Source organism: Chrysemys picta, chromosome 24 (genome assembly GCF_011386835.1).
Source record: "Chrysemys picta bellii isolate R12L10 chromosome 24, ASM1138683v2, whole genome shotgun sequence".
Taxonomy (NCBI): domain Eukaryota; kingdom Metazoa; phylum Chordata; order Testudines; family Emydidae; genus Chrysemys; species Chrysemys picta.
This window is the reverse complement of record NC_088814.1, coordinates 5,199,446-5,225,093: the sequence shown is the minus strand read 5'-3', so window position 1 is coordinate 5,225,093 and position 25,648 is coordinate 5,199,446. Positions and strand designations below refer to the sequence as shown.

General features: G+C 57.7%; 1 protein-coding gene across 2 annotated transcripts in view; it reads right to left on the bottom strand.

Moving 5' to 3' along the window:
* The window catches only part of TBKBP1 (TBK1 binding protein 1), a 61,725-nt gene extending 36,077 nt beyond the window's left edge, over positions 1-25,648 (bottom strand). The window contains exons 1-7 of one of the 2 annotated variants that reach the window (XM_065578010.1): positions 25,627-25,648; positions 13,793-14,069; positions 12,988-13,110; positions 12,143-12,247; positions 9,041-9,194; positions 6,491-6,687; positions 5,578-5,639 (exon numbers count right to left, since the gene is read on the bottom strand). In XM_065578010.1, coding sequence (XP_065434082.1) covers positions 5,578-5,639; positions 6,491-6,687; positions 9,041-9,194; positions 12,143-12,247; positions 12,988-13,110; positions 13,793-14,014 — 863 coding nt within the window. In that variant the 5' untranslated portion in view covers positions 14,015-14,069; positions 25,627-25,648. Of the gene's footprint in view, positions 1-5,577; positions 5,640-6,490; positions 6,688-9,040; positions 9,195-12,142; positions 12,248-12,987; positions 13,111-13,792; positions 14,070-25,059; positions 25,534-25,626 lie in introns of those variants that run through there. The other variant, XM_008162692.4, reaches the window with a different exon arrangement.

Here is a 25,648-nt window from a genome sequence, read left to right as displayed (position 1 = left end):
GATGCGACAGATTTAGATGACATGCATTCTTCACCAACAATTTAATAGCCTTGTGCGTCAGTGCTGGGGGGAGGCGGGGAGGGCATGCGTCTGTGCGAGCCGCGTGTGATGCGTTAATGATTCCTACTCTGAGGCCCAGAAAAACCCAAGAGGTTCACGCAGGCAGGTGGGGGAAGCGTCGGCTAGTAGACCCCAGGACTATGTTCGATTTGCAGCTCACGTCCACGTAGCCGCGCTCATAGGTGCTGGAACTGGGGGTGCGGGGGGTGCTGCAGCCACCCAAGTACGTCCTGTCCAGACCCCCGGGATACATACTCCGGGCGCTAGCCCAAACTGCTGCCCGGGCTGTCTCGGCTACGCTGCTGTTTTCAGCGTGCTAGCTCTGTTCGAGCTAACACGGGTTCACAGACACGAGCTGGGAATCGCACCTCTCCTCTTGGCTCAAACGCAGACGCAGACTGAGAACCAGGACTCCAGGTACAGTCCCTGCTCCGCCACTAACTCACTGCTCGTCAGTTTCCTTGTCAGCAAATCAGGCGAAGGAAAGAAGAATCACTGGGACTCTTACAACAACGCACCTGGCAAGCGTTAATGGAGTCAGTGTCTGGATGCTTTATACCACCATCCCCCGCCCCCTTTTACAAATGGGGAAACTGAGGCACCGAGCAGGGTTGCACAAGAGAAGGCAGGAACGGAACCCAGATGCCCTAGTCCTGGCCCATCCCCCAACTCGGAGCGGTGCGGAGAGGCTTCGTTAATGAGCGCTCGTTAAAGCACTTTTGGAGCCTGGCGTGAAAAGCGCCCCAGAAGTGCAAAGCATCACAAGGTACAAATCCATCCCGGAACAGCAAGCAGCTGGAATAACGGCGGTGCTGGGACCCGCTGATCTCTTACGCGCACCTACCGCGTGGGAGCACAGGATGGGCTCACTGGCTACCGACTTCCAGGCGAGCTAGGAGGTCAGAAGGGACAGGGAACAGGCATCCCAGCAGTTAGCACCGACCCAGAACCACCACCTGCTGCTGTCTATCACTCTCTCCTCCCCATCAGGCCTCACTGACACCAGCCCCAAAGGAGAAGCTCGTTAGTATGACGGTTGAGGGGAGGGGTGCTCCATGAGGGACCCCCCCACACACAGTTTGGAAGGTGCATCTCCTCTCCTCCCCTTCCTTTAGAACCTGCCTCGGCTTCTGCCTGATTAGCTGTAACATCAGCCCTGGCACGGCCCTTGTGTGCAGGAAACGAGCCAGGCGATCCCCCGGGGAGGGATTCCCAGCAGAGCAGAGATAATGAAAGAGGGAATCCAGTAATCAGCTCCATGAGCGGAGGAGCCGACTTGGAAACACACCAAATGTTTACCCAGCTGATAATCAGGGACGCACGGGGGGCGGCGGAATCCCAGACGCTGGAGCAGGCAGGCCGGCGTGGGCTGACTCTGCAATAGTTTAATTACGGAGGTGTCCTCCCAGGGCGGACGGCTGCGCCTTGCATGGTTCAGAGGCCAATTCCCGTCTCGGGCAGACTTGAAGCCAGCTGCCAACGGCGAGGAGCTCCATCGAAGCCCACGGAGCTGCGCCAGCATCGGATGGGAGCCCTGAAACTTTATCTCAGCCGCTCGAGGTGGAGAGCGCTGAAACTGGGAGTCCCTGCTCTGCAGTTCAGGGCCAGGCCGAGCATCGCGCTCGCTGCCCCAGAGACACCACTGCTGAGGGCAAGTATGGAGATCCGACCACCCCTCCTTTCGAACCACAGCCTCTCCGGCGAGACTGCCAGCCAATGGGACTGAGACACACACACACACACACACACACACACACACCGACTCATTTCATGGAGGCCTCCAAACAGCTTCCAGCCATCTCAGCTGTTCCCCACGTTTCTCAGCTACCCAGCTGCCTCGCAGGTGCTGTTTTCCCAGGCCCTGTTACAGCCTGGAGCACCCAGTCCCTGGGTGACACTGGCTCGATGGAAGGATTGGATGGTGTGCTGATGGAGCAAGCGTCACATGAGTCCTTCGCTGCCGGGCCCGTCTCCGCTGTGGCCTCCAGCAGGAACCACGGGCCCGATTCTCCACTTTGGGGCCCGATTCTCAGTGACTCTGTTCTTTCCATAGAATCACAGAATCTCAGGGTTGGAAGGGACCTCAGGAGGTCATCTAGTCCAACCCCCTGCTCAAAGCAGGACCAATCCCCAGACAGATTTTTACCCCAGTTCCCTAAATGGCCCCCTCAGGGATTGAACTCACAACCCTGGGTTTAGCAGGCCCATGCTCAAACCACTGAGCTATCCCTCCTGCAGCCAGAGAGGGCGAAGGTGACTCAGGGCTGCTCTAACTGACTTCCATCCAGTCCCTACTTGGGATGGGGATGGGGGGAGCCGGAAGGGGGATTCTGAGGGGCTGTTGACAGCCAATTCCAGTTGTCTATAAGCCGAGGGAGCAGCCTGCCCAAGCCTCCACGCAACAGAATCAGGGCCTCAGTATGATCCGTTACCCCAGTGCCACAGTTCAGGGCAACCGCGCCTGTATCACCCTTCCAGGGCACCCGCCATCAGGCTGCCAGCTCCCCAGCTGTTGCATCTCTCTCCCTTCAGGCCGGGGTGTTCCCAGGCTGCCCAGTTCCCTGCCTCTCACTGTGCATTTCCCAGCACAGACAGGCTGTCCGAGACTGACAATAGAGCGATTGTCAACAATTAGAAGTCACCACGCGGCACTTCCCAGGCAAGCCTACTTTGCTCTGAAGGTAAAAAGCATTACAGAGAAAACATTATGAATAACGAAAGAACCCACGTGCATGCTAATGAGCTCACCAGAATTCGCCCCAACCCTAGCAGAGATTCGGGCGGGATACGTCCTTCAACCCTCCCCCACCCACCCAAGGGAAGTCCTTGAGGTTACCAGTTCATCACAGCTTCAGCTCCGAACAAGCCCCAGTCCTTCCAACCCTCCCTAAGGTTCGGGGCCCTCTCTGGACCTGTCCGTTTGCTGGATCGGGAAGAAGGCCGGTTTAAAACCAGGTTCCTTATCCAAACCCCCTTGCTTTGTCTGTTGGTCCCTGGAGAATCCATGCTCCTTTCCAGGGGGCCCTTTCTGCGGAGATGTTACAACCTGAAGGAATTTGCCCTGTCCATCGCCCCCTGCAGTTCTCCTATTCACCCTTCGTCAGTGTCAGGCGCCCACCTGCTGTTCTATTCCCCCTTCGTCAGTTGCCCCCTGCTGTTCTCCTATTCACAGACAATCCCACAAGGGACACACACACACACACACACACACACACACTGGCATTTTTAAGACAATGGACCCCAAAGGCATTAACCTAATTCAGCGAAGTCCGTTCAGGATACTGCAGGAAATTGCCAGTCTAGGTCACCACCGGCGCACATGGCTGGTCTGCGAGTGCCTTCCCCTTGTGTGAGACACATCAGGGACTGAACCGGGGAACTCCAGAGCTAAACGCAGGAGCTGCTACCGCTTGAGCGGAACAGCCAAGCGCCCCCAGCTGGCTCATATCCTCAGGCACGGCGGGGGCGCTCACCAGCACCGGTATGACCCCCACCATAAGGGGCAAGGCAACCGGCAGCTGGGAGACAGACCCCCAAAAGCCCCTGTAAGCACGCAGCCCCCCTGCATTCTGCCCTCGACGTCCCAGCGATCGTCACAAAACCCACCATCAGTTCAACAGCAGGAGGGAGGCGAGAAATACGTCAGCAGCAGTTCTCCATTTTCACAGCCATGGCAGGTATTTTTCAACAGAATCAGACGGCGCCAGTAATACAGTCTCTCTCTCTCTCTCTCTCTCTCTCTCTCTCACACACACACACAGAGTGTGGCACAAGTGATTTGGACATTGGCGAGAAAGGGGGATGTTTTTAAAAGCCTCTCCCCCTTCTCCTCCCCATCCCCTCCTCCACACAGCACGCCCAGCTCGGTAGAGTTTGGACAGTCTATTGGCTTCCAGGGCCTTGGGAATAGGACGTGAGGCCGAGTGGCTTTGAACAGTTTATTTTCAACTCTTCAGCAGCTGATGTGCGATCGGGAGTCACAGGCGCTCCCGAGATGGGGGTGGCTGACTGGGGGCAATCCGTTCAGTAACCACACCGGGGCGTTAGCAGGGCTCAGTGTAATATTCCCACCTTTCTGTTGCCACACTGAACAGGAGATAATCCTTTGCGAGTGACAGAAAAGCCACCAGGTAGGCTTGAGTCTCTCCAGTGCCCCAAGAGCAAGAGAGATCGGGCATCTAGAACTCACTAGGACACTCATTACGAGCGGCATGACATGACAGTAGCACCTAGAATCCTCCACCGAGATTGGGACCCCCATGGTGCTAGGCGCTGTACAAATACAGGAGAGACGGTCCCTACCCCAAGGAAGCCACAGGGTGGGGAAGGGAGAGAGCAGCACTGAGAGGGGAAGGGACTGACTTAAGGTTGCACAGTAGGTTAGTGGCAGAGGCAGAAACAGCCCCCAGGGTCTACTAAATGCTATCCATTGCCCTACCAATGATCCACATTGTGGGCTAGTGGTTAGAGCAGAGACCTGCTGGGTTCTGTCCCTGCCCAAATACTGAGCTCCCGCAGCAGCCAATGGGATCTTTGGTAAGGCACTGTCTCACTCGGTGCCTCAGTTTACCCCTCTGTGCACTGGACAGAAGAGTAGCTACCGCCCTCACCAGGTATTGCGAGGTTTAACCCTTTAGGGCCAGGGGCACAAGGTGGGGAAGGGAGGGTCAAACATGTCACCCGCCTGTCACTCGTCATGCCAGGTACCAGGACAAGCTCGCTGCTGCCCCCTGGAGTGCACCCACCCAGCCGCTTCACCTCGGCTGCCCTCCTCAGCGCAGGCAGCTCCGCCGTGCAGGGGCCGCTCACGCGCCTCGCCTGTCGGCCTGCGACAGCTCTCCCGGGAGACGCTCCCCGACGGGTTGACAAGAAGTGTCAGCCGGGTGATATGTGATACCAGGTGCCGGGGTGCCACGCCGGGCGAGGGCACTTGGGGAGAAACCGTGCGGGAGAAGGACCCTAGGAGCTGAACCCACCGGGCTTTTCTCACAGGGTTTGCTATGCCAGCCATCGGGCATGCATGTCGTCAGGGGGCCCTGGGGGCACGTGCACAAGACCTAGCACAAGGAGATCCGGATCCCTGAACGGGCCGGACTCCCTACACCGGCCCCCTGGGGCGGCCAGGCAGTGCCACGCTGCAGCCACCAGGGATGATTCAGAGCTAGGTCCAGTGGAAACAGAGTCAGGGCCTGATCCCGCAGCCCCCCCGCTCTCCGACGCCAATGGAAGGGAGGGCTGGCGGCTTGGGCCCACGGGCGTTATTGATCCGGAGACTCAGAGCAGGCAAACAGCTGGGGGAAAGGGCCCTTGCGCCGTGCCTCTCATCGTCTCTCTCCCACTAAGGACCAGTTCAGACCAAGGCTCCTGGGCCACCTCAAGGGCAAGAGAAGCATTCAGCTGCCAAGTGATTCGCCTCGCAGCTCTAGCCAAACCACATCCTGCATGGGGCGGGGCAGGATTCTCCCCCCTCCCCCGGGTTGCGCAGAAGCACGTCCGTCCGTGCTGACGGGCACTCACTGGTCATCACCGACTTTCTTCACCCAGGCCATGTCCCGCTCCGACTGACTGGTCGCCAGGTCCTAGGGAACATCAGACAACCCCTCCATTACCATCAGCAGGGGGCCGGGGCGGTTCTCATTCCGGTCCCGGTGGATTTCCCAGTCTCCCCAGCTGGTAACCCCGCCATCCCCTCTCTCCCCTGCTGTTGCTCTCTCAGGATAGACCGAGAGCCACACCCCCTATCAAGCCGCCACATGTAATCCCTTCCCCGGGAGAGGCACAGCTGGGGTCAGCTGCAGGGGTTGGACCAAGGGCTTCTAGCCCCAGAGAACTGGTGTCTGGCATGTGAGCGACAGGACTTGGCCGGCTAGCAGAGGGCGGTGGCAGGCTATCATCTGTGGATCAGCCACAGAAAGGGCACAGCCATCTCCCCCCATGTCTGCAGCTTAAGTAAAGGCCAGCAGAGCAAACCTTGCACAAGTCCTACAAGTCTGCACCAGAGATGGGATCCCGGGGGCACGAAGCCAAGTGCCAGCCCCCTGCCAGAGGGATCAGGCAGAGCCAATAATCCCTGCGCGCTTGGAGATCTCAGTTCCGGTCGACAGGCAGCTGCCCCCTCTGCCAGGGAAAGAAACCAGGACCGGGCTCGGGTCTCTGTCCATCACCCGGCCCAAGGGGATGCTCCGGAGTGACAGCAGTGGGGCCGAGAGCAGGACCCGCCCCTGCCCGAGCTCTCAGCTTGGGGGGGGAGGGGCACAGGTTTGCCACCATCCCTGGGAGCTCCCGGCAAACAGAAGCCCCGATTCCAAATGCCAGCAAGGCCCCAGTACAGGACCGGGCCTCTGCTCTTTCACAAGGCTTGATCCTGCAAGGAGTCCGGGGCACGACTGGGCCCAGACGAACCCCCGCGGCGGCCCGACTGCCCCCTCACCTGCGCCCGGGTCTCCTGGAGCTGCTTCAGCTCGGACTGCAGCCTCTCGCACTCTGCCTTCAGCTGCTCCTCCCGGCGCTGCGAGCTCTGGGCTTCGTGCCGGGTCTCCTCCAGCTCGGCCTCCAGCCTGTGCACCTCCAGCTCGCTGGGCTGCTCCAGGCTGCGGGAGCTCTGCCAGCTCATCGAGCGATCCAGCACTGGCGGGGGGAGATGGGATAATGCCGGTGAAGGGAGGCGCTGGGGGGAGGCAGACCCACCCCAATTGGCACAGCCTGGCTCTCTCTACCTGCCTCCCTCCCGCCACTGTCCCTCTCCCGGGGGGAGGTCAGAACACAAAAGCCTTATCGGGGTCAGCCCCACAGAAAGAAGCGAACAACCGGCCCCGTCTCTGTAACAAACCAAAGCAAGAACAGCCCAGGGAACAGAAGCCACGTACAAACGGGCCCTCCAGTCTGCAGCTAGGAGCAAACCAGGACCCTGCACCTCCAAGGCACTGCCTGCTGCCTCTAGAGCCGGTAGCCAGGCCCCTCTCCTAGCCGGGGCTGGCCATTAGGAGGAGACGTGACCGGATACACTAAGCCGCCCCACGTCTGTGTTACACGTGGTCCCAGGCAGCCCCGGCGCATTCCCAATAAGAAGAACCTGCCGGAGAGCTCTGGCTTGACAGCCCCAGAGCCTGATCCCTCGCTGGGGTAAACCAGCGTCAGTCCACTGGAGCCAAGGGGCCAGATCCCCAGCGGGCGTCAATCGATCCAGCCCCACGGACAGCAACGCCTGAGCTGAGGAACCCGGCCAGCAGCCCGCGTCTGGTGCCCGGACACCCAAGGTGGCAGCTTCCTCTTTGGTTTTCAATGATCCCTTCCTTTAATTATATTTAACGGCAGGTTTCACGCTCGCCCCAATGACTCGGTAATTAGCCGCCGTGATTCGAGTATCTTTATTCCGCTGCGGCTCATCCCGTAAGTGCCTGTGCTAGACGGATGAGGCTGGCGGCTGGGGCTCTCAGGGGTGAAGAAGTCACAGGGGGTGGCCGGGGTTCCCTTTTCTATGGCAGGGGGATCATTCGAGTCTTGGGCACCTTTAACACGAGTCAAGCCACAAGCAGCACGGGGTGGATCAGCCATTCTCCCGCCACCACCAAAGACCCCTCGGCACTCGTTAGTGAAACCACCACTGGGAGAGTGGGTTTGCTTTGCGGTCTGCTCTTACGCCAGCTCACAGAGGGATGGGGTCCAGGCCCGGAACCGGGAGGCCCGAGCTCGCTTCCCCCCCACCCATCCGGTGACTCTGGAGAAGAACAGTGTCTCGCTCCCAGAGCGCGGCACAGCTTGGCCAGCGTCCCCAGAGCTACCCTCCCGCTCGGAGATCCAGGTGCTCTCAGAGTGCCGACGGCTGTTACTTCACCGGGAGCTAGCCCCCAGTTGTGAACAGCTGGCCTGTGCCATCTCCCTCATTAAAGCCATGGAAACAGACTCGGTCGGTGAGTCTGAAACGGGCCATTAACCGGGCTTGTGGCAGACTTCAGAAACAGAAGCGACAAACGGAGGGGTTCCAGTGCCCTCTGCTGGCCGGAACGGGGACCCTGCGTGGTTTGATCCCCGTCCCTTCGAGCGGCCCAGCAAACCGGGAGCTGTGCCAAAGAGCTGTTCTTTTCAGCAGAGTGACAGAAATATATCAAAAGCATCAACAGCCCACAGTACTCTGCAAGCTAACAGGCCGGACTCAGAACCGCCCCTGAATAGGTCCATCAATGGCTATTAGCCAGGATGGGCAGGGATGATGTCCCTGGCCTCTGGTTGCCAGAACCTGGGAATGAGCGACAGAGGATGGATCACTTGATGAGTCCCTGTTCTGTTCATTCCCTCTGGTAGTAGCCACTGTCGGAAGACAGGATACTGGGCTAGATGGACCTTTGGTCTGACCCAGTCTGGCCGTTCTTATGTAGGGTATAATTCCACGGCCTGTGTTGTGCGGGAGGTCAGATTAGCCCAGTGGCTCTCAACCTATTTACCAACGTGGGCTGCATATGCAGCTCTCGATGTGTTATGTGAGCCGCATCCACACAATATATATACTACCTATATGGCCCTGAGGATGTCACATGGGCTGCAGCTATGTGCTGATTGGGCCACGAGCAGCCCGTGGGCCTTGGGTTGAGATGCCTTTTGGTGCTAAACTCTAGAAACCCTATAAAATATTCATTGGGCTAAAGAACACCTCATAGCGGGACTCCATTCTGGGGGCTGCGATGAGGAGGGAGAGGGCAGCGCACTCCAACTATTCTCTGCTTCCCAGGGCCCGTACAGCACCATGCACAGCAGAGGGTAAGTTAGAGCAACCCTCGGGCTGCTCTAAACACCAATGACTGGGCGGGCCCACGACTGCTCCAGAATGCAGTGAGCAGAAAAATGGCCTTAAGGAGCTGGGAATCAGGGCCAGCGAGGGCATAAGCCCCCATGTAGTACAAGTCCCTCTACAACGGCCAACCTTAGGCAGGGTCCACGCTGGGGAAGACCAAACAGCTTCTCAGGGCAGAAACGAAAGACTCACCATGTGTCAGGCCAGGGCTGCCGTGGAGCGACAGGTATTGGACCTCCTGGTTCTGCAGCTGGGAGTTGAGGTTCTGGAAGGAGTTGCCATCTCTCTGTCGCAGCTGCTGCTCCAGGCTCCGGATCCGATTCAGATGGGTCTCCACCAAAGCTCTCTGGGGAGGAGGGGGAAGAAGGGGGGTGCAGAAAGAGAGGGTGAAGGGCAGAGATCTGTGCTGCAAATATATCCCCCCCTCTCTACACACACAACCCTTTGCACACCACGCGGTTTGTGGGCCCTTCCCGGCCCCATATGGTGCACGGGGCTGTACAATGTGAACTTACACGCCAGAGCCCGAGAGCTAATCCTATGGCCACGACTGTGGCTGACACACCGGGGATTGAACCGGGGACCTCCTGAACTAAAACCAGGAGCCGTTACAGCTTGAGCAAAAGCTCTGCAGCTGGCCTGGGGACCAGGCTCTGATCCCCCGCAGATCGGTACCCGTAACGCGCACTCACCCGGCGGTTACACAAACACCTAGGAGAGTCAGTAGCTGAAATACACCCAGCGTGGGGGGCAGATTTTCAAATTACAATAGGAGTCGGGTGCTTAACTCCCTTAGACACGTCAGAAAAATCCCACCTTAGGAACATCCCAGCAATGGACAATCAACCGCAGCAAAAGCCACCGGCTCAATCGTCACACCTGAGTGCTGTTTGTCCCACCCACACAGACACGTCCGCACCCCAAAAACAACCCTCAGCTGGACTCTCTTTGCCTGATCTTTTGAATTCCTGGATGGCCTGGGGTGCGCCTTTGTCTTGGAGACGGCTTTTGTTTCTTACATTCCACCAAAACGAAGGGTGGTTGTTAAACTAATGGACGTATGTTAAACTAGGTTTTTACCTAGCCCACATAACAACAATAAGGCTAAAAGCACTCGGGAGGACAGAACGAGACCTCGACAAGCCGGAGAATTGGTCTGAAACGAACCAGATGAAATTCAATAAAGACAAGTGCAAAGTACGTAGGACCGGGGGAGGAGGGGGGGGGAAATCAAATCTCATTTGATCGAACAACTGGCTAGGTGTTCGTGCTGCTGAGAAGGATCTGGGGGTTACGGTGAATCACAAACGGCGTATGAGTCAGCAGTGGGATGCAGTTGTCAAAAAGGCGAATATCATTCTGGGGCGTGTTAACAAGGGGGTCAGACATGAGGCTTGATCGACACTAGGAAGTTAGGTTGGTGTAACTACATCGTTGGTGCAGGCAGAGCTAGATTGATGGGAGAATTCTGGCTATTGCCACACACGGAGGTCAACGGGAGAAGAAATCCCATCAGCACAGGCAGCGTCTTTGGTGAAGCGCAGCGGCATTTTAAGTGTAGACGACAAGCCCTAAAACCTGGGAGGGGTTTATCACGCTCTGCTCGGCACTGGATGTGGACAAACTGGAGAGAATCCAGAGGACAGCAACGGAAATGATCAAAGGTTTAGAAAACCCGACCCATAGGGAAAAAAGTTTTTAAAAACCTGGGTGTGTTTAGCCTTGAGAAAAGCAGACTGAGGGGCGGGACCTGAGAACAGTCTGCAATATGGGTACGGGCTGTCACAAAGAGGACTGCGACCGACTATTCTGCCCGCCATAGGCGCCGACTCCGTGGGTGCTCCGGGGTTGGAGCACCCCCAGAAAAAAATTGGTGGGTGCTCATCAACAGCTCCCCGCCCCCCTCCGCTCCAGCTTACCTCCGCCTTCTCCGCGAGCGCGCCGCCGCGTCCTGCTTCTCCCCCCTCCCTCCCAGCGCTTGCGCCACAAAACAGCTGATTCGCTGGTCAGGGAGGGAGGGGGGAGGAGGGGGAATGTGGCGCGCTGGGGGAAGAGGCGGGGATTTGGGGAAGGGATCCAATAGGGGCAGGGAGGGGGCGGAGTTAGGGCGGGGACTTTGGGGGATGGGGTTGGAATGGGGGTGGGGCCAGGAGCGGGGAAAGGGGTTGGGGGGCGCAGGCACCCACCAGCGCCGGAGAAAGTTGGCGCCTATGGGCTTAACCTGCAGCAAGAGAGATGTAGGTTCTATATTAGGAAAACTTTCTAACTCTCAGGGTAGTTACGCTCTAGGTTTCCGACGGAGGTTTGGATTCTAAATACCCCTGTGGACCTGGGCCCAAGGGACTAGCCGTGGAAGCGTTTTCGCAGTCTTCATGCAGCTCTGCGAGCCCCGCGAGGCCGGGGAACAGCTGGAAGCAAAGAGGAGCTGCTGCCCGAGGGAGCCGAGAGCACTTCCAAAGCGAAGGAGAAGTGATAAGACACATTAATAAAAGTCACGTTCAAAGCCGCACTGCAGCGGGCTCGGATTCAGGCATTAACCGAGGTAAGTAATCGAGTTATACTGCCTGATGCATGAATTCAGCCATTAGAATAATTGTGTCTTGGAGCGCTCTGCATTCCCCTAGCACAGAGCTCAAACGAGCAAAGGGACAGTACAGCGGGTCGGGATCATCCGCCCCACTTGACAGATGCACGGAGAGGAGAAGCGATTTGCCCAGCAACGGTGAGTCAGCGGCAGACCTGGAAATAGAACCCAGGAGTCCTGGGAATAGAATCCTGACACTGGTTCCCTGCAAACAGGCCCAGAGCCACAAAAGGCATTTAGGCACCTAAACTTCCACGAAGTTAGGGGCCGAAATACCTTTGGGGATCTGGGCCATACTCCCTGTGAGGGCCAGGAATCCTGTCTCTCAGTCCCCTGTTCCAGCCACCAGAGAGACTCCAAGATCAAAGGACAGAACAAACTATCTGAGACCTTATGCTGCCTCCTATTACCACAGCATCTAAGTGCTTCAGTCTTTAATGCACTTGTCCTCACAACAGCGCTGTTACTCCACTGCACAGACACAAAGAGATTAAGGGTCTTGCCCAAGGGACGTCTGTGGCAGAGCAGGGAATCACACTTCTAAGTCCCAGGCCAGCCCCTTAGCCCCCTGACTACCCTTCCTTTTCCTAGCTACCTGCCTCCCACCAAAGGGTTATTCAATCTGGTTTCCTCTGGCCTATTTTTGAGTGGTTGAAGACTATCCCAGGCCGGGAGTTCGCGGCGCACGCAGGGCCCTGGCTGGAACCTACCATCTCCCCCAGCTCCGACTCCAAATCAGCCTTCTCCACGCACAGCTTCTCATACGCCTGGATCATCTCGTCCAGCTGCTCCTCCCTCTCTTTGCTCTTCTGCAGCTGGAAAGAAGCAAAGGGGGCTGTTCGCAGGGAGCCGAGAGACACGCCGCATCTATGGACACCTGCTAACGGTACTAAAGGCAGAGAGCCGAGCCCCTCTGCCGTGGGGTCCTCGGATGCTTGAGCAGCGGGGGAGACGCTGATCCTGCTCCAGCCAGAGAGAAGTGGACATAGGAACGCTGATAGCAGATAATAAATAGCTTCCCTTTCCCCAGCCCCTTTAAGCCACAGTGCTTTACAAGCGTTATCTATGTAGAGACCGCCTCTGAAATGCAGCCACCTCTGGGGTGCAACACAGCAGCTGTTTCACAGCACCCAGCAATGTTTCCGCCAGGAAGAGAAGGAAAACGGCATGCCTGGCTTAAATGGCTGGGGAAGGGGCTTTTTGGTTGGCCAAGTGTAATTACCGGAGCTGGAATTTGGCCAGGATGCCAGGCTTAACCCCCCTGCATCTGAGAATCTTCCTCCATAGGGGCCTGTAGATCCTTCTGTCCCAACGGTTGAGAAATTGTCTCTATCGGGCTCTGCAAATCCCCACACACACAATCACTGGGGCTGAGAATCCCCCTCTATCGGGCCCTCCGAACCCCTTTAAAGCCACAGACACACATACACCTCTGCAGCGCAGGGCCTGGCTAGCTCCATCTCCCTGACCTCGCCACGACCCTGATCTTTCCAGCTAGGAACCAACGGGCCCGGGCAAGCCAGCTGTGAGGTGCCAAGCCGCCTAAGCCACCCACCTCATGCTGGAATTGATTCAGTTGCTGCTGGAGGCTGGCCTTCTCGCTCTTCAGCAGGGAGCACTCGTGGGTGTCGTAGACCGAGAAGAGGCGCTCCTCCCCGAACTCGCTGATCACCGGGTACTGCAGCCACGGGGCGAAAGCAGACACGGGCATCAAGGAACCCGCCGACAGCAGCACGGGGTGCCCCAACTCAGCAGCCCCGGCACCTCCCCAGGAGCCCGGGGGCTGCCCCCCAGCTGGCATCCAATGGAGCAAGTCGCAGGCCGGCCCGGGAGAACAGCGCTCCGCTCGGCTCGGTTCAGAGGGACTCCCAGAGCTCCGCGGATGTGGCTGTCTCAGGGCGGGACCCGCGAGCGGCCTTCTGCTCAGGCCAGCGCCGAGCACAACAGAGACGCGCTCTGGTTAATCATCGTTGTGCTAGAGACACAGGAAACGGCACGCCCAGCGGTGTATAATCCCGGGGACAAGCCCAGAGCTGCACACTGCGTATACAACCCACAGAAATGCGTGTGAGCCCAGAAACACCCCTGCCCTGCCCCGGGGTGTCTAATCAAATCTACAACCCCAGAGGTGCTGCCCACGAAGCTGTAAACAGGCGTACAATCCCAGAGCTGCACGCCCGGCTGTGTATTACTGTGTGCGTGACCCCGCGCCTCACTGCGACAGCTGCTATTACAGTTATCCTGGATTCCTGGCACCTGTCCCAGCGGTTCCATTCGCCTGGCCGGGGTCAGGTCCGCCCTGGATCTGGCTGCGTGGGGGGGTGGGGGGAGGAGCGGACGCTCGCCCTCTCGCGCCTCACCTTGATCTCATACATCTTCAGCCTCCTCTTGAGGGTGGAGTTCTCCCTCTCCAGGCTGGTCAGGCGGTTTTTGATGTCGTCGTAGGCCGTGATGAGGGCGAAGTGAGAGGCCGAGCACATCTCACTGGAGAGGTCCGTGTTGGGACTGTCCAGCCACTCCTCATCCTGGCACAGGGCCTCCTGGGTGAGGATGCTGATGTCATCCTCAAACATGGAGTCCATCGCACGGCTCGGGACGGGCCTTCAGCGGGAATCGCCAGGGCACAGCGACTCCTGACTGCAAAAGAATGACGGGGCCAGGGTGAAAAGAGGAAGCAAGGCCTAGTGGTTAATCATCAGTGCTCCAGTAGCACCTAGGGACCCTGTCATCTCCCCGCGGCAGCTGAGCAACTTACAAACGCACAATGAGATGGTCCTGGCCTCAGAGTGCTTGCAACCCCCAGAAGCTGACCAAGGAAACATTATTCCCATTTTACAGGTGGGGGAACTGAGGCGCAGAGAGACTTGCCTCAAATCACCCAGGGAGTCTGCGGCAGAGGCAGGAATCAAACCCAAATCTCTCAAGTCCTGGCCCAGCCACAAGAACAAAGCACTCAGATGAGCCACTTAACCACAGCATTAGCCCCGGGGGAGAGACACCTGTGGTTGCTGGTGGATGGTGTCTGCGATTTTTTTTTAAGCAGACCAGGAAATGGGCAGTGAGGGGTGCCCATCTCATACTGGCAGGGAAACCGGCTTGTGTTTATTAATGAACTGCCATTTAAAAAAAAATACCCAAAGCCCCCTGTCCTGGAACACAAGCGAAATCCGGGACACCCAGGACTCCATTCTTCTGAGCACGGGAGGCGGATAAATAACAAACCCAGGTAATGGTGGAATTAAAAGATCTCAGCGCGGTGATACCTCTGCCAATAGAACGGCTAAAAAGGGGAGGGAGCCTGGAAGAGGGACCAGATCTATCTAAATACCCCCCCCCGCACCCCCACCCAAACACACTAAAAGATGGGAGATGGGGACATGACACAGCGATGCCAATTGCACAGTGAGTCACCGTGGCAAAGGGGGCGGATGAAGACAGACTCCAGCGAGCAAACTTTGTGCTGGCTTTAGCACCTTCCAGCCAAGAGGATGAAAGCAATTTTAAGTCATCGCTCAGACCTGATCATAATGAATAGCTAGGCCTTCTCCTCGGTAGATCTCAAAGCACTACACAGGGATTTTGTCCCGGTATCACTATGTCAGTTAGGGGCGAGGTTTGTTTGTTTTTTATGGCTAAAGTTATCCCAGTACAATTTCTAGCGTGGATGCAGTTATCCTGGTTAAAAAGATGCCTTATACTGGTAGAGCATATTCCCCTCCTCTAAGCTACACCAGGACAAGCACCTGGATACCAGTAAACCTGCGGCCACTCTGGGAGGGGGATGCAGGATTTTAACTACACCGGTATAGTCAAAGCGACGCTGCTCGTGTGTAGACAAGATCTGAACACCAGGATCCCCGTGGTATAGATAGATAGATACTACAGCAGCGAAGTCAGACTGGAGGCTGCGAGAACTGAAGCTGGCACCAAGCCGTGCCCAATGTCGCACGAGGCTCTCACAGCACGGGGGGGGGGGGGCGGGGGGGGATGCGTGACGTGTCAGCCAGCGGGGGCGAGCTGAAGGCAGTCTGAATTGGTGTTATTTACGTGCTGAGTGGGCCAAAGGAAGATGTTAATTACAGCAGCGTAAAACTCCTCTCTGATTTGGGGCCGAGGGGGGTTAAGTGACTTTCTCAAGGTCCCACGGGAAGTCTGTGGCTGAACCAGAAATAGATCCCTGTCCCGATGTCTCCCAGGCTGGCGCCCCATCCTCCCTAGAAATACAAGGCAGGAATCCAACTCGCCCTATAGAAAGACACGCTCACCACCAAGAGCGCAGCCGGCGCATCCTGATTCCTGGCACCAACATCCCCATCCCCATCGCTAACTTGCCATGTGCCACAGACCTGCATTATACCTGCAGAGGAGGCGGGGGCACCCTCTTTTCTTCAGGTCACCAGTTCGAATCCAGCCCAGATCAGTAGGGCCTGAAGTTCCGGCCCAGCTGTTTATGGAACTAGGTGAATGAGACGGGGGCTGCAACCCAGAGCTTTAATGGACACGTGCCTCTGACACAGCTGGCACCAGCTGACCCCCTTGTTGGCAGCCTCAGGAAAGGAACGGGCCGTTAAGACTCATCTCTCACCGCCATGCAGGTCCCTCCAGGGAAAGGGCCAGGGTATGTGGGAATGTCTCTCTTCCACGCATAACTAACAGTGACACGAGGGGTTAAGGCACTGATCTAGCATGCAGGAGACCTGGGATCAGTTCCCAGCTCTGCCACAGCCTCCCTGCATGACCTTGGGCAAGTCACTTAGACCCTCCATGCCTCAGTTTCCCCCTCTGTAAAATGGGGGAGAATAACTCTGAGTAGATGTCTATGCAGCCTGACGGGCAGGGTTATTAGAGCAGGGTGGGCTAGGAGTCAGGAAAGGTGGGTTCATCTAGCCCGAGCTCCACAATGTGACCTCAGGGGAGTCACACGTCCCCTCCCACTCTTTATCTGCTTAACTCGTCAGAGTAGACCCGGCTTTGTACTATGCGTATGTACAGTGCCCAGCGCCCAACCCGCTCTTGGGAGGGGCTTTAAGGCCCCCTTCAAACAGCTGTTTCCCAAAGATCTTTCTGTGGCTTGTGCCAGAGGACGGCTATAGTGCCACTCTCTTTGCTGAGGGAATTAGTATTTAAATGCATTCAATTAAATAAAGCCTACAAAGAGCATGACATCATCACAACGTCAAACCCAGCCCAGAGGGCAAACGAACAAAGCCAACCAACCACAGAAAACACACTATGAAGGGGTTCCCAGACCCAGCCTCACAATCCCCCAGATGCCCCCCGCCCCCCTCCCCCACTTCCCCAAAACTCAGGGGAAAGGCAGAGGACTTGCCTTCACTGCTAAGTTAACAGAGAAGGTATAACTCAGGGGTCGGCAACCTTTCAGCAGTGGTGTGCCGAGTCTTCATTTATTCACTCTGATTTAAGGTTTCGCGTGCCAGTCATACATGTTAACGTTTTTAGAAGGTCTCTTTCTATAAGTCCATAATATATAACTAAACTATTGCTGTATGTAAAGTACATGCGGTTTTTAAAATGTTTAAGAAGCTTCGTTTAAAATTAAATTAAAATGCAGAGCCCCCCCGGACCGGTGGCCAGGACCCGGGCAGTGTGAGGGCCACTGCAAATCAGCTCGCGTGCCGCCTTTGGCACACGTGCCATAGGTTGCCTACCCCTGTTATAACTCAAGCCCCATTCACACACAAACCCTTCCACTCAAATGCATGCTGCTTGTAACTGGAGTGGGGCCAGTCCCCTCGGCTGCTGCCCCAGACTCTCTGCAGCGTGAATGCCGGCTAGCGCAGGGGTTCTCCCAACTCATTTTTCGGTGACCTCAGAGCACGGCCATCAACTCTTGCTGGTGGCCACTCTGACAATTTTTCCTGAAATACTTAAGTAACTTTAGGAAAAACAGACAAATATGCACATATACACGTCCAAATCATTATAATTTATTTACGGAGAGGGTGGGGGTTTTTTTTGCAGACTCAATGATAAAAATAATGTACAGTTGTTTCTATCACTTTTCACAGCAGACTTACTGGGAGGCTGTGAAAAGTGATATTAACAAACAGACTGAGCTCAATTTTCACAGCAGACTTACTCAGCCCTGGCAAACCAGAATTAAGCTCTGGATGGGGAGGTGAGTAGGGAGACAGGGGGGCCAGGGAGGATGGATAGGGAGCCGGGAAGGCAGTGGGGGCCAGGGATGATACGGCGGGGGGTGGGGGGTAGGGGTGAGCCAAGGGCCGGCATCCACAGTCTGTGTCCAGGGCCAGAGCCCAGAACCCCATGACCAGAGCCTGCTGCCTGCCACTCCAGGGCTGAAGCCTGAAGCCAGAGCCTCACCCCACCCAGGGAGGTGGGGAACTCACTGGCTGCCAGCTTCTCTGATATTTGTGTCTCCAGAGGGGGGTAGGCGAGGGGCCACTGCTTTCCCCTCTCCCCTCCCCTGCCCCAGTCACTGGCCAGGTGGCTGTGGCCACAAGAAATGCCCCCGGTGGCCGCATGCACCACAGTAGCTGCATTCAAGAAACACAGGGCTAGCACCATCTGAGCACTGCCCGTCCTCCAACGCCTGCTCACCATTTTCCCCACGCGCCCAGAAAGGACAGACAAGTTGTCCCACACGTCCCCGGGAAAGAATCCCTCCTCCAGCGCTAAGAGCTGTGGGATGTGCCCCAGAAGTCTATGGGATACGGATGGCATTATGGGACGGAGAAAATTGCACGATGGGAACTTGACTCCTTGCTTCCAGGCATCCCTGCACGACTCATTTCTACCCCACAATGCATTGCGAACACGGCCCAAAGGGCACTGCCTGGGATGGCAGCCCGTGGCACACTGGGTTAGCTACCCGCAGTACGCCGCACTTTGCGTCGACGCAAGTACTCCGGGCAAGCAGACGCACGCAGCCAAGTGGGCAGGCGCCCAAGCAATGTACTAACAGCGGCGGCTGGATGCCGAGGTAACTGGCGTCGACCAAAGCCTGGAGTGCAGACATGGCCTTCGCGAGCGCAGCTCGAGCGCGGGGAGTTAACTCCGGGTGAAGACAGGCCTTGAGAGTCAGGGGACCTGACCTGCCGTGTGAATTCAGACACTCAGTTCTCTTCGTTAAACCTCGCTGATCCCTCCCTTTGCCTGTCTAGATTGCGAGCTCTCTGGGGCAGGGACTGTCTCTCACGCCGTGTTATTAACGAGAGAGGTCCCAAGCGAGCCCCATTGTGCCAGGCGCTGTACATGTCCAGAGGAGAACACCGGGCTTGCCAGCAATCTGAACAGAGCATGTGGGATCATACAAAGCATTAACGCCACCAGCACGAGAGGGGAAGGGGTTTGCTCCAGGTGAGCGGCAGACGCGGGAACAGGACCCAGGGCTGTCGAGTCCCGGTGCTGCGTTCTAACCACTGCACCGCACTGTCTCTGTAAGACCTCGCCCTCGCTGTCGAGGTCTGTATGTGCGACTGTAATACAAACAAGACAGAATCAGAGCCAACAGGCCGAATGACATTAAAAAAAAAGGGGGTTGAAACAAGCCCATGAGATTGATTCCAAGGCCTTTTGACTCAAAATCCCTCCATCCACAATTGACACTAATTGAGCTTTTCATAATCCCGGGTTCCATTTCAAGCGGCACAGCTATTAAAATCTTATGACTGCTCCACCACCGCCTCTCACAGCCCCCCCCCCCCCCCCCTGCACCCAGCTGGCGCCGGCCCAGCACCGATAAGAGGGCCAAAGGGCATCGCTGGGAATTGCAGGCCATTGCAGGAAAGGACAGCGCAAGCCGAGCCGGGCTGGAATAGCCGGTCACAGAGCAGGCGCTGGGGTTACAGAAAAAGCCATTACGTTACACCCGCTGGGACAAGGAAGGCTAAAAGAGAAGGCAACCTCGGGCACTACGTGACCTTTACACGCTCCCGTAACACTTGTCTGTTCGGATGCTGTATTTACAGAGAGGACGTAAAGCCAGCACAACACACAGCCTGTTAGGGGAGCAGGCATTAAGGGCGTTAGTAATAAACCCTGACATTTATACCGGACCCTGGAAAGAGTAATTAATCCTGAGACCACTGCCATGAGGTCCTGGGGATGGAGAGGTTGTTCGAGCTGTTTTCCAGATGGGGAAACTGAGGAACGGGAGGGTTCGAGCCTAGCTTTTCCAAGAGTGGCCACAGATCCCCAGCGCCTCCATCCTTGAGGGGCCTGACTTTTGGAGGGCGCTGAGTGACGGTTGCTCTAGCCAATGGGATCTGTAGGGGTTCGGCTCCTTTGAAAGCCAAGGCCCCCTTCAGGCATCTCAAGTTGGGCTCCCTAAAAATTGGAAGCACCCAGAAATCACCAGCCACCTGAAACGTGGCTGTTAGTCACAAAGAGAATGTGGGTCAAAGCCAGGAAGAGACCCCAGAGCCCGGACTCCCAATCGCCTGTTCTATTAGGCCTCCTTCCCTCCCAGAGCTGGCATGAGAAGCCAGGGGCCCCAAGTCCCATTCCCCTCCTCTGACCACTATCCCACACTTCCTCCAACACCAGATTCTTCCCTCTCCCTCCGTCCACATTTCCAGATCTAAATCTCCCCTTCTGTGCCACCCGGGCCACATGCTGGCCTGACTCTCTGCCGGCACGGGGAGCAGTGGGCGATGAATCAACGGTCTGCAAGAAATCGCTAGGAGACACCGGGCACCCTTCAGAACGGTTCCCTCACCGTTCCCAAGTCCTTCATTTTTCAGTTATTTGTTCTGGCTCGTGCCCAGTCTGAGGTGGCACATTTGTTGAGTTCGCCATGTCGCAGGTTAATTCCTTAAGAGGCCTGAGCTTACCCCACAGGACTGGGCACAACAGACCGCAGAGAGGCGGGTATTAGAACTTGCAGTTGTCCTAACCCAAGCTGAACAGGAAACCCTTATATGTGAGATTTGCTTGAGACAAGCAAAGGCAGAACCACCCAGGGAACAGGATTCCTGGGTTCTACTGCTTCTAAGCGGGGAGCTGGTTCGAGTGGTTACAACAGAATGGACTGGGAAGCAGGACTCCTGGGTTCCGTTCCTGGATCTGGAAAGGGATTTGGGTCTAGTGGTTAGAGCAGGACTGCTGGGTCCTACTCCCCACTCTGTCATGGACTCACTGTGTGATCACTTTGCCGTTCCGTGCCCCAGTTTCCCCCTCCGCACAATGTGGATAATGAAACACACTCAACAATGCACCGCGTGTGTGCTGAGCGTCCTCGGGGCGTGTGCACTCTCCAGCAATCCCCTGCCTTCTCCAGCAGCCCTGTATGACTGACCAGAGAGTCTGCAGCAGGTAGGGTGACCAGATGTCCCGATTTTATAGGGACAGTCCCGATTTTGGGGTCTTTTTCTTATATAGGCTCCTATTACCCCCCAGCCCCGTCCCGATTTTTCACACTTGCTGTCTGGTCACCCTAGCAGCATTGAGACATTCACTGAATCCAACAGGAAACCAAATAATGCAATCACTACAGCTTCCCCGGTTATTGCATGCCATTTATTTTACATGGCCTCTACATTTTTTATCGTCGGTCTGCTGCAGAACTTTGCAGTTAAAATGCATCACTGCCTTGCAGGAGTTCTTGGCATGGGTGAAGTTGTGGATTTTAGAAGCTGGGGAGGGGACAGGTGAGGTTTTTGGCACCTGGAAAGGTGTGGGTGGCAAACTGCGATCAACAGTAGTAAGTATACTCATTGGCAATTAAACAGTTAACAAAAGTTTAATAGCTGACACTGATCGTGCCATCATTGGGTTTCAGAGTTAACCACCACCTGATATGAACAAGGCAGTTCACCTCTCCTGTGTTATGGTTTCAGGCTGTCTGCAGACTCTGCGGGGGAGGGACAGGAACTTGAATCCCCACCCCCCAGAAATACCTGAACTGGTGCCACTGACAACCATGATTGTATCAGTTACATCTGGGTGATGAACTTTGCAACCATAAGGCCTAGAAACCCATTTTTTCCCCACATGAGCGAACAAGAAGCCAAACATTCCCCAGCTGCAGAATCACGGCGCACCTGGGCCTCAAAAGCAGATAGGCAAGTAACCCGTAGGAGCAATTCCCAGCACAAACGCACAATCCCAAACACCCAGCAGGGGCCAGACTCCTTGGCCAAAATTCCCCAATAGTTTATCATACCCTGCCCATCCCCATGGTCTTCAGTTCTCTCCTACAGGAGACAATCAATCCTATCGGAACCAGTGGGAGTTCCTCCTGTTCCAGGGGGAGACAGCGGGCCTCCGCTGTGCAGCATGACGGCTGGCTGGTACATTTCAAGCGGCACCAAACACAGCTCTGGTTTGCAGATCGCTCAGGGGGACAACAAGAGCTAGAGGGACCAAGCACCATCCTCGGTGCCTGGCTTCGCTGCCTACACCCAGCTGTCTCCTATTAAGAGCTGGCACCGATACGGACATTTGACAGCCCCCACGTCACAATGGGACCATCCCGGATAACAACAGCTTCCCAGGCCCTGTAGTTTAAACACCAGGGGAAGATGATTCAAGAGTTACCCCCTGTAATAGCGTACCTCCCCCAGCCCCTACAAAAAGACAGCTGCGGCAGTGCCCTCCCCACCCCGGCTGATCTGAATCTCTTTCCTGCCCTGAACTTCTTGGTTACTCAGCGGTGATGGGAAAGATTCCTCCCTTAATTGCTTTTTATTTCCCTTGGCTGCTTTCTCTTTCACTTTGTGTCTAAAGCAGCAGTAACTCACCGCAACAGAGATCTCTTCAGGTATCAGGGAAAACAGCAGAGATGGCGCGCATGGGCAGGGGGGCTGGAACCCTTTGTACAGAGGGGGGGCTGAGAGCCATTGAACCAAACTGGAAGCCCTGAATACGATGGAAACCACTTCTGGCCCCCTGGCACCTCTGCGCATGGGTGTGCAGCCGTGAGCATCAAGCGTGCGAGCGAAATCCTGCCAGCGTGCGCGATGTGGGAGGGAAGTTTGCCAGCTGGTGTGGATGAGCGAGAGAGCGCGCGCGTGTATGTCTGTGTGCAAAAAGTGCGACAGTGTGTGTGTGTGACTAGCCGTGCGAATGTGCGTGCGTGAGCCTGAGCGTGCGCTCTGTCACGCGCCTCAGGGTAGTGGTGAGCGTGCCGGTGTGTAAGGCTGTGAGCGTGCGTGTGGGAGAGTAGCGTGCATCAGGGTGCGTAACACTGAGTGTGAACGTGCAACACTGTGGCCCTGAGCGTGCACGTGGGCCTGTGCGAGTCTGACTGTGCAGGCAACAGCAATGTTGTGAGAACAAGCCTGTGTGAGAGCAGGTGGCAAAACCGTTAACCCCTTTCTCTCTGCTCTGCTAACCACGATGCAAACACTCAACTTCCCAAATGGAAGGCATCAGAGCAGGCCTGAGAACCAGCCGGGCATCCCTGCATCCACTCCAGCCAGCCGGGAAGATGCTTGCAAATAATAAACTACCGTTACCTGGCTGGCAAAGCCCCAGCTCCCTGCTCGAGCCCTGCTGTGAGCCTTCACAGAGATCAGTCTGCAAGCACAGCCTCCCTACCCCTCCCTCTCACCCCATACACAGTCATCCCAAGCAGCCAGATGTTGCATTTGCTTCCAGATGTCTGGCCTCTGAGCCCAAAGCAGAGCTGAGGTGGGTGGGAGGGGAAGGGTCTGTCTAGAAGATCCCACTAGTGTGGGGGGAGTGGGGTGAACACATACAATGGGAGCAGGATGGGGGGGCACGCTTGCCATACTGGGGGGGAAGGGTCAAGTGAATGGGGGTGCGGGGGGTGCATGTGCAGCTGCATTAGTTACAGATGCAGACAGAGTGGTCAGAATGCAGAGGGGGGGGCACAGAGGCAAGAATTGCAATGGGATGAGGGGGACAATGCTGCAATTGTGTGTGTGGGGGGAAATCAGGGTTGGAGAGTGTCACAGACACAATGGGGTCCCAGGAGTTACGATGCAAGGGTCACAGATGCAATGGGGTCACAGGTCTCAGGATGCAGGAGGTCAGAATATGGAGGGCCCAGAGGTGCCCTGGGATCAGGATGGGGGAAGATCACAGACACAACGGGATGGGAGTTGGGTTAGAGGGGTCACAGATTCAGGGTGCCAGTAAGCAGTGGGGGGGACAGATGCAATGGGGTCAGGGAGTTAGGGGTGTAGGGGTCACGTAGGCAGGGGTCAGCATGCAATGGGTCAGCAGAGGTTGGAGGATCACAGATGCAATTGGATGGCGGGGTGTTACGGATGCAGGGTGTTAGGATGGGGGGGTCACAGATGCAGGGTGTTAGGGTGCTATGGAGCAGTTGGCCAGCGGGATCAGAATGGTGGGATCACAGATGCAGAGGCTGGGGGGTGAGGGCAGGGATGAGACATGCAATGGGATCAAGGGGCTAGTATGGGCGGGGGGGAGGGGTCACAAATGCAGGGATCACTATGAAATGGGATGGTGGTAGGAGTTACAGATGCCAGACTAGAGATGGGGCATCACAGATGCAATGGGTCCAGGACTGAAGAGGGGAGGGGTCAGTATGCAATGGAGTCTGGGGACTTGGGGAGATTGGGGTGTGGAGGACTCACGGATAGAGGGAGTTGGGGGGGATCAGGGCAGGGAGGGAGCAGGGATGCAATGGAGCCAGGGAAGGGCCGGGCTGGGGTTCCGGGCAGGGAGGGACCAGGGGTGCAGTGGGGTTGGGGGAGGGTCGGGATGGGATGGGAGGGGGCCAGGCAGGGAGGGGTGCAGTGGGGCCGGAGGATGGTCGGACTGGGGGGTCCAGGCAGGGAGGGACCCGGGTGCAGTGGGGCCTGGGGAGTGTTGGGTTGGGGGGGGGCGGGCAGGGAGGGACCGGGGAGGGTGGGGATGGGGGGCGGGCAAGCGGGGGGCGGGCAGGGAGAGACTGGGGGAGGGTCGGGATAGGGGGGCTGGGCAGGGAGGGGGGAATAGTCAGACTGGGGGGCGGGCAGGGAGGGACTGGGATGCAGTGGGGCCGGGGGAGGGTCAGGATGGGTGGGCCAGTCAGACAGGCAGGGTCCAGGGTGCAGTGGGGCCGGTGGAGGGTCGGGATGGGGGGGCCAGCAGGCGGGGGTCGGGGTGCAGTGGGGCCGGGCAGGGAGGGACCGGGATGCAGTGGGGCCAGGGGAGGGTCGGGATGGGGGGGGCCGGGCAGGGAGGACCGGGGTGCAGTGGGGCCAGGGGAGGACCGGGGTGTAGTGGGGCCGGGGGAGGGGCGGCCAGGCAGGCAGGGTCCGGGGTGCAATTGGGCTGGGGGAGGATCGGGATGGGGGGGGCGGGCAGGCGGGGGTCGGAGTGCAAGGGGGCCGGGCAGGGAAGGACCGGGATGCAATGGGGCTGGGGGAGGGTCGGGGTGGGGGGGCCGGGCAGGGAGAACCGGGGTGCAGTGGGGCTGGAGGAGGATCGGGATGGGGGGGGGGCGGGCAGGCGGGGGTCGGAGTGCAAGGGGGCCGGGGGAGGGTCGGGATGGGGGGCGCGGACCCCCGGGCCCTGCAGGGCGCGTTTCTCGGACCTTTAGCCGCCCCTTCCCCGCCCAGAGAAGACACCCCCCCGCCGTGGGGCCCCCCGCGCGGGGACAGGGGCCCGATCCCCCCCGGCCGCAGGCCCCCGGCCGGACGCGGCGAGCGAGGCAGAAGCGACTCACCGCAGCCGCTGCCAGGCGGGCTCCATCCTCGGCACGGCCGGATTTCCCCACCCCACCCCCGAGCAGCGCCGGCCGGGGTGGGGGTGGGGCGGCGCCTTCGCCCCCCACCCACCCGCTCGCTCGCTCTCTCCTCCCCGGGAATCGCTCAGCTCCGGCTCCGCCGCTTCCCTTTTCCTGCCGCCCCTTTCCTCCGCCCGGAATAGCCCCCGCCAGCCGCACCACGTGGCCCCCAGCCGGGCCGAGCCGAGCCGAGCCGGGCCGGGCAGGCTGGATCCCTGCCCAGCGCATCCCCGGCCCGGGACCGCTCGGCCGCGGGCTCCCCCCGGCTCCCCGCCTGGCCTGGGCCACGCCAGCTCCTGCCCGGGGAGCCAATAAACAAAACCAGACCCCGGGCGAGAGGGACAGAGTCACAGAGCCGCCCTGGTCGTTTCCAAGAGGCTCGGATCCTGTCCCTTATCCCCCCCCCCTTTAAAGGCAGCGATGTGTTTTTAAGGGAAGAGGAGGAGCTGGGGAAATAACCCTCCCCGCTCCCCCCAGAACCAGCTGGCCGCTGTCTCTCCTGCTCACCCAACTTCCCAGACAGGAGCGT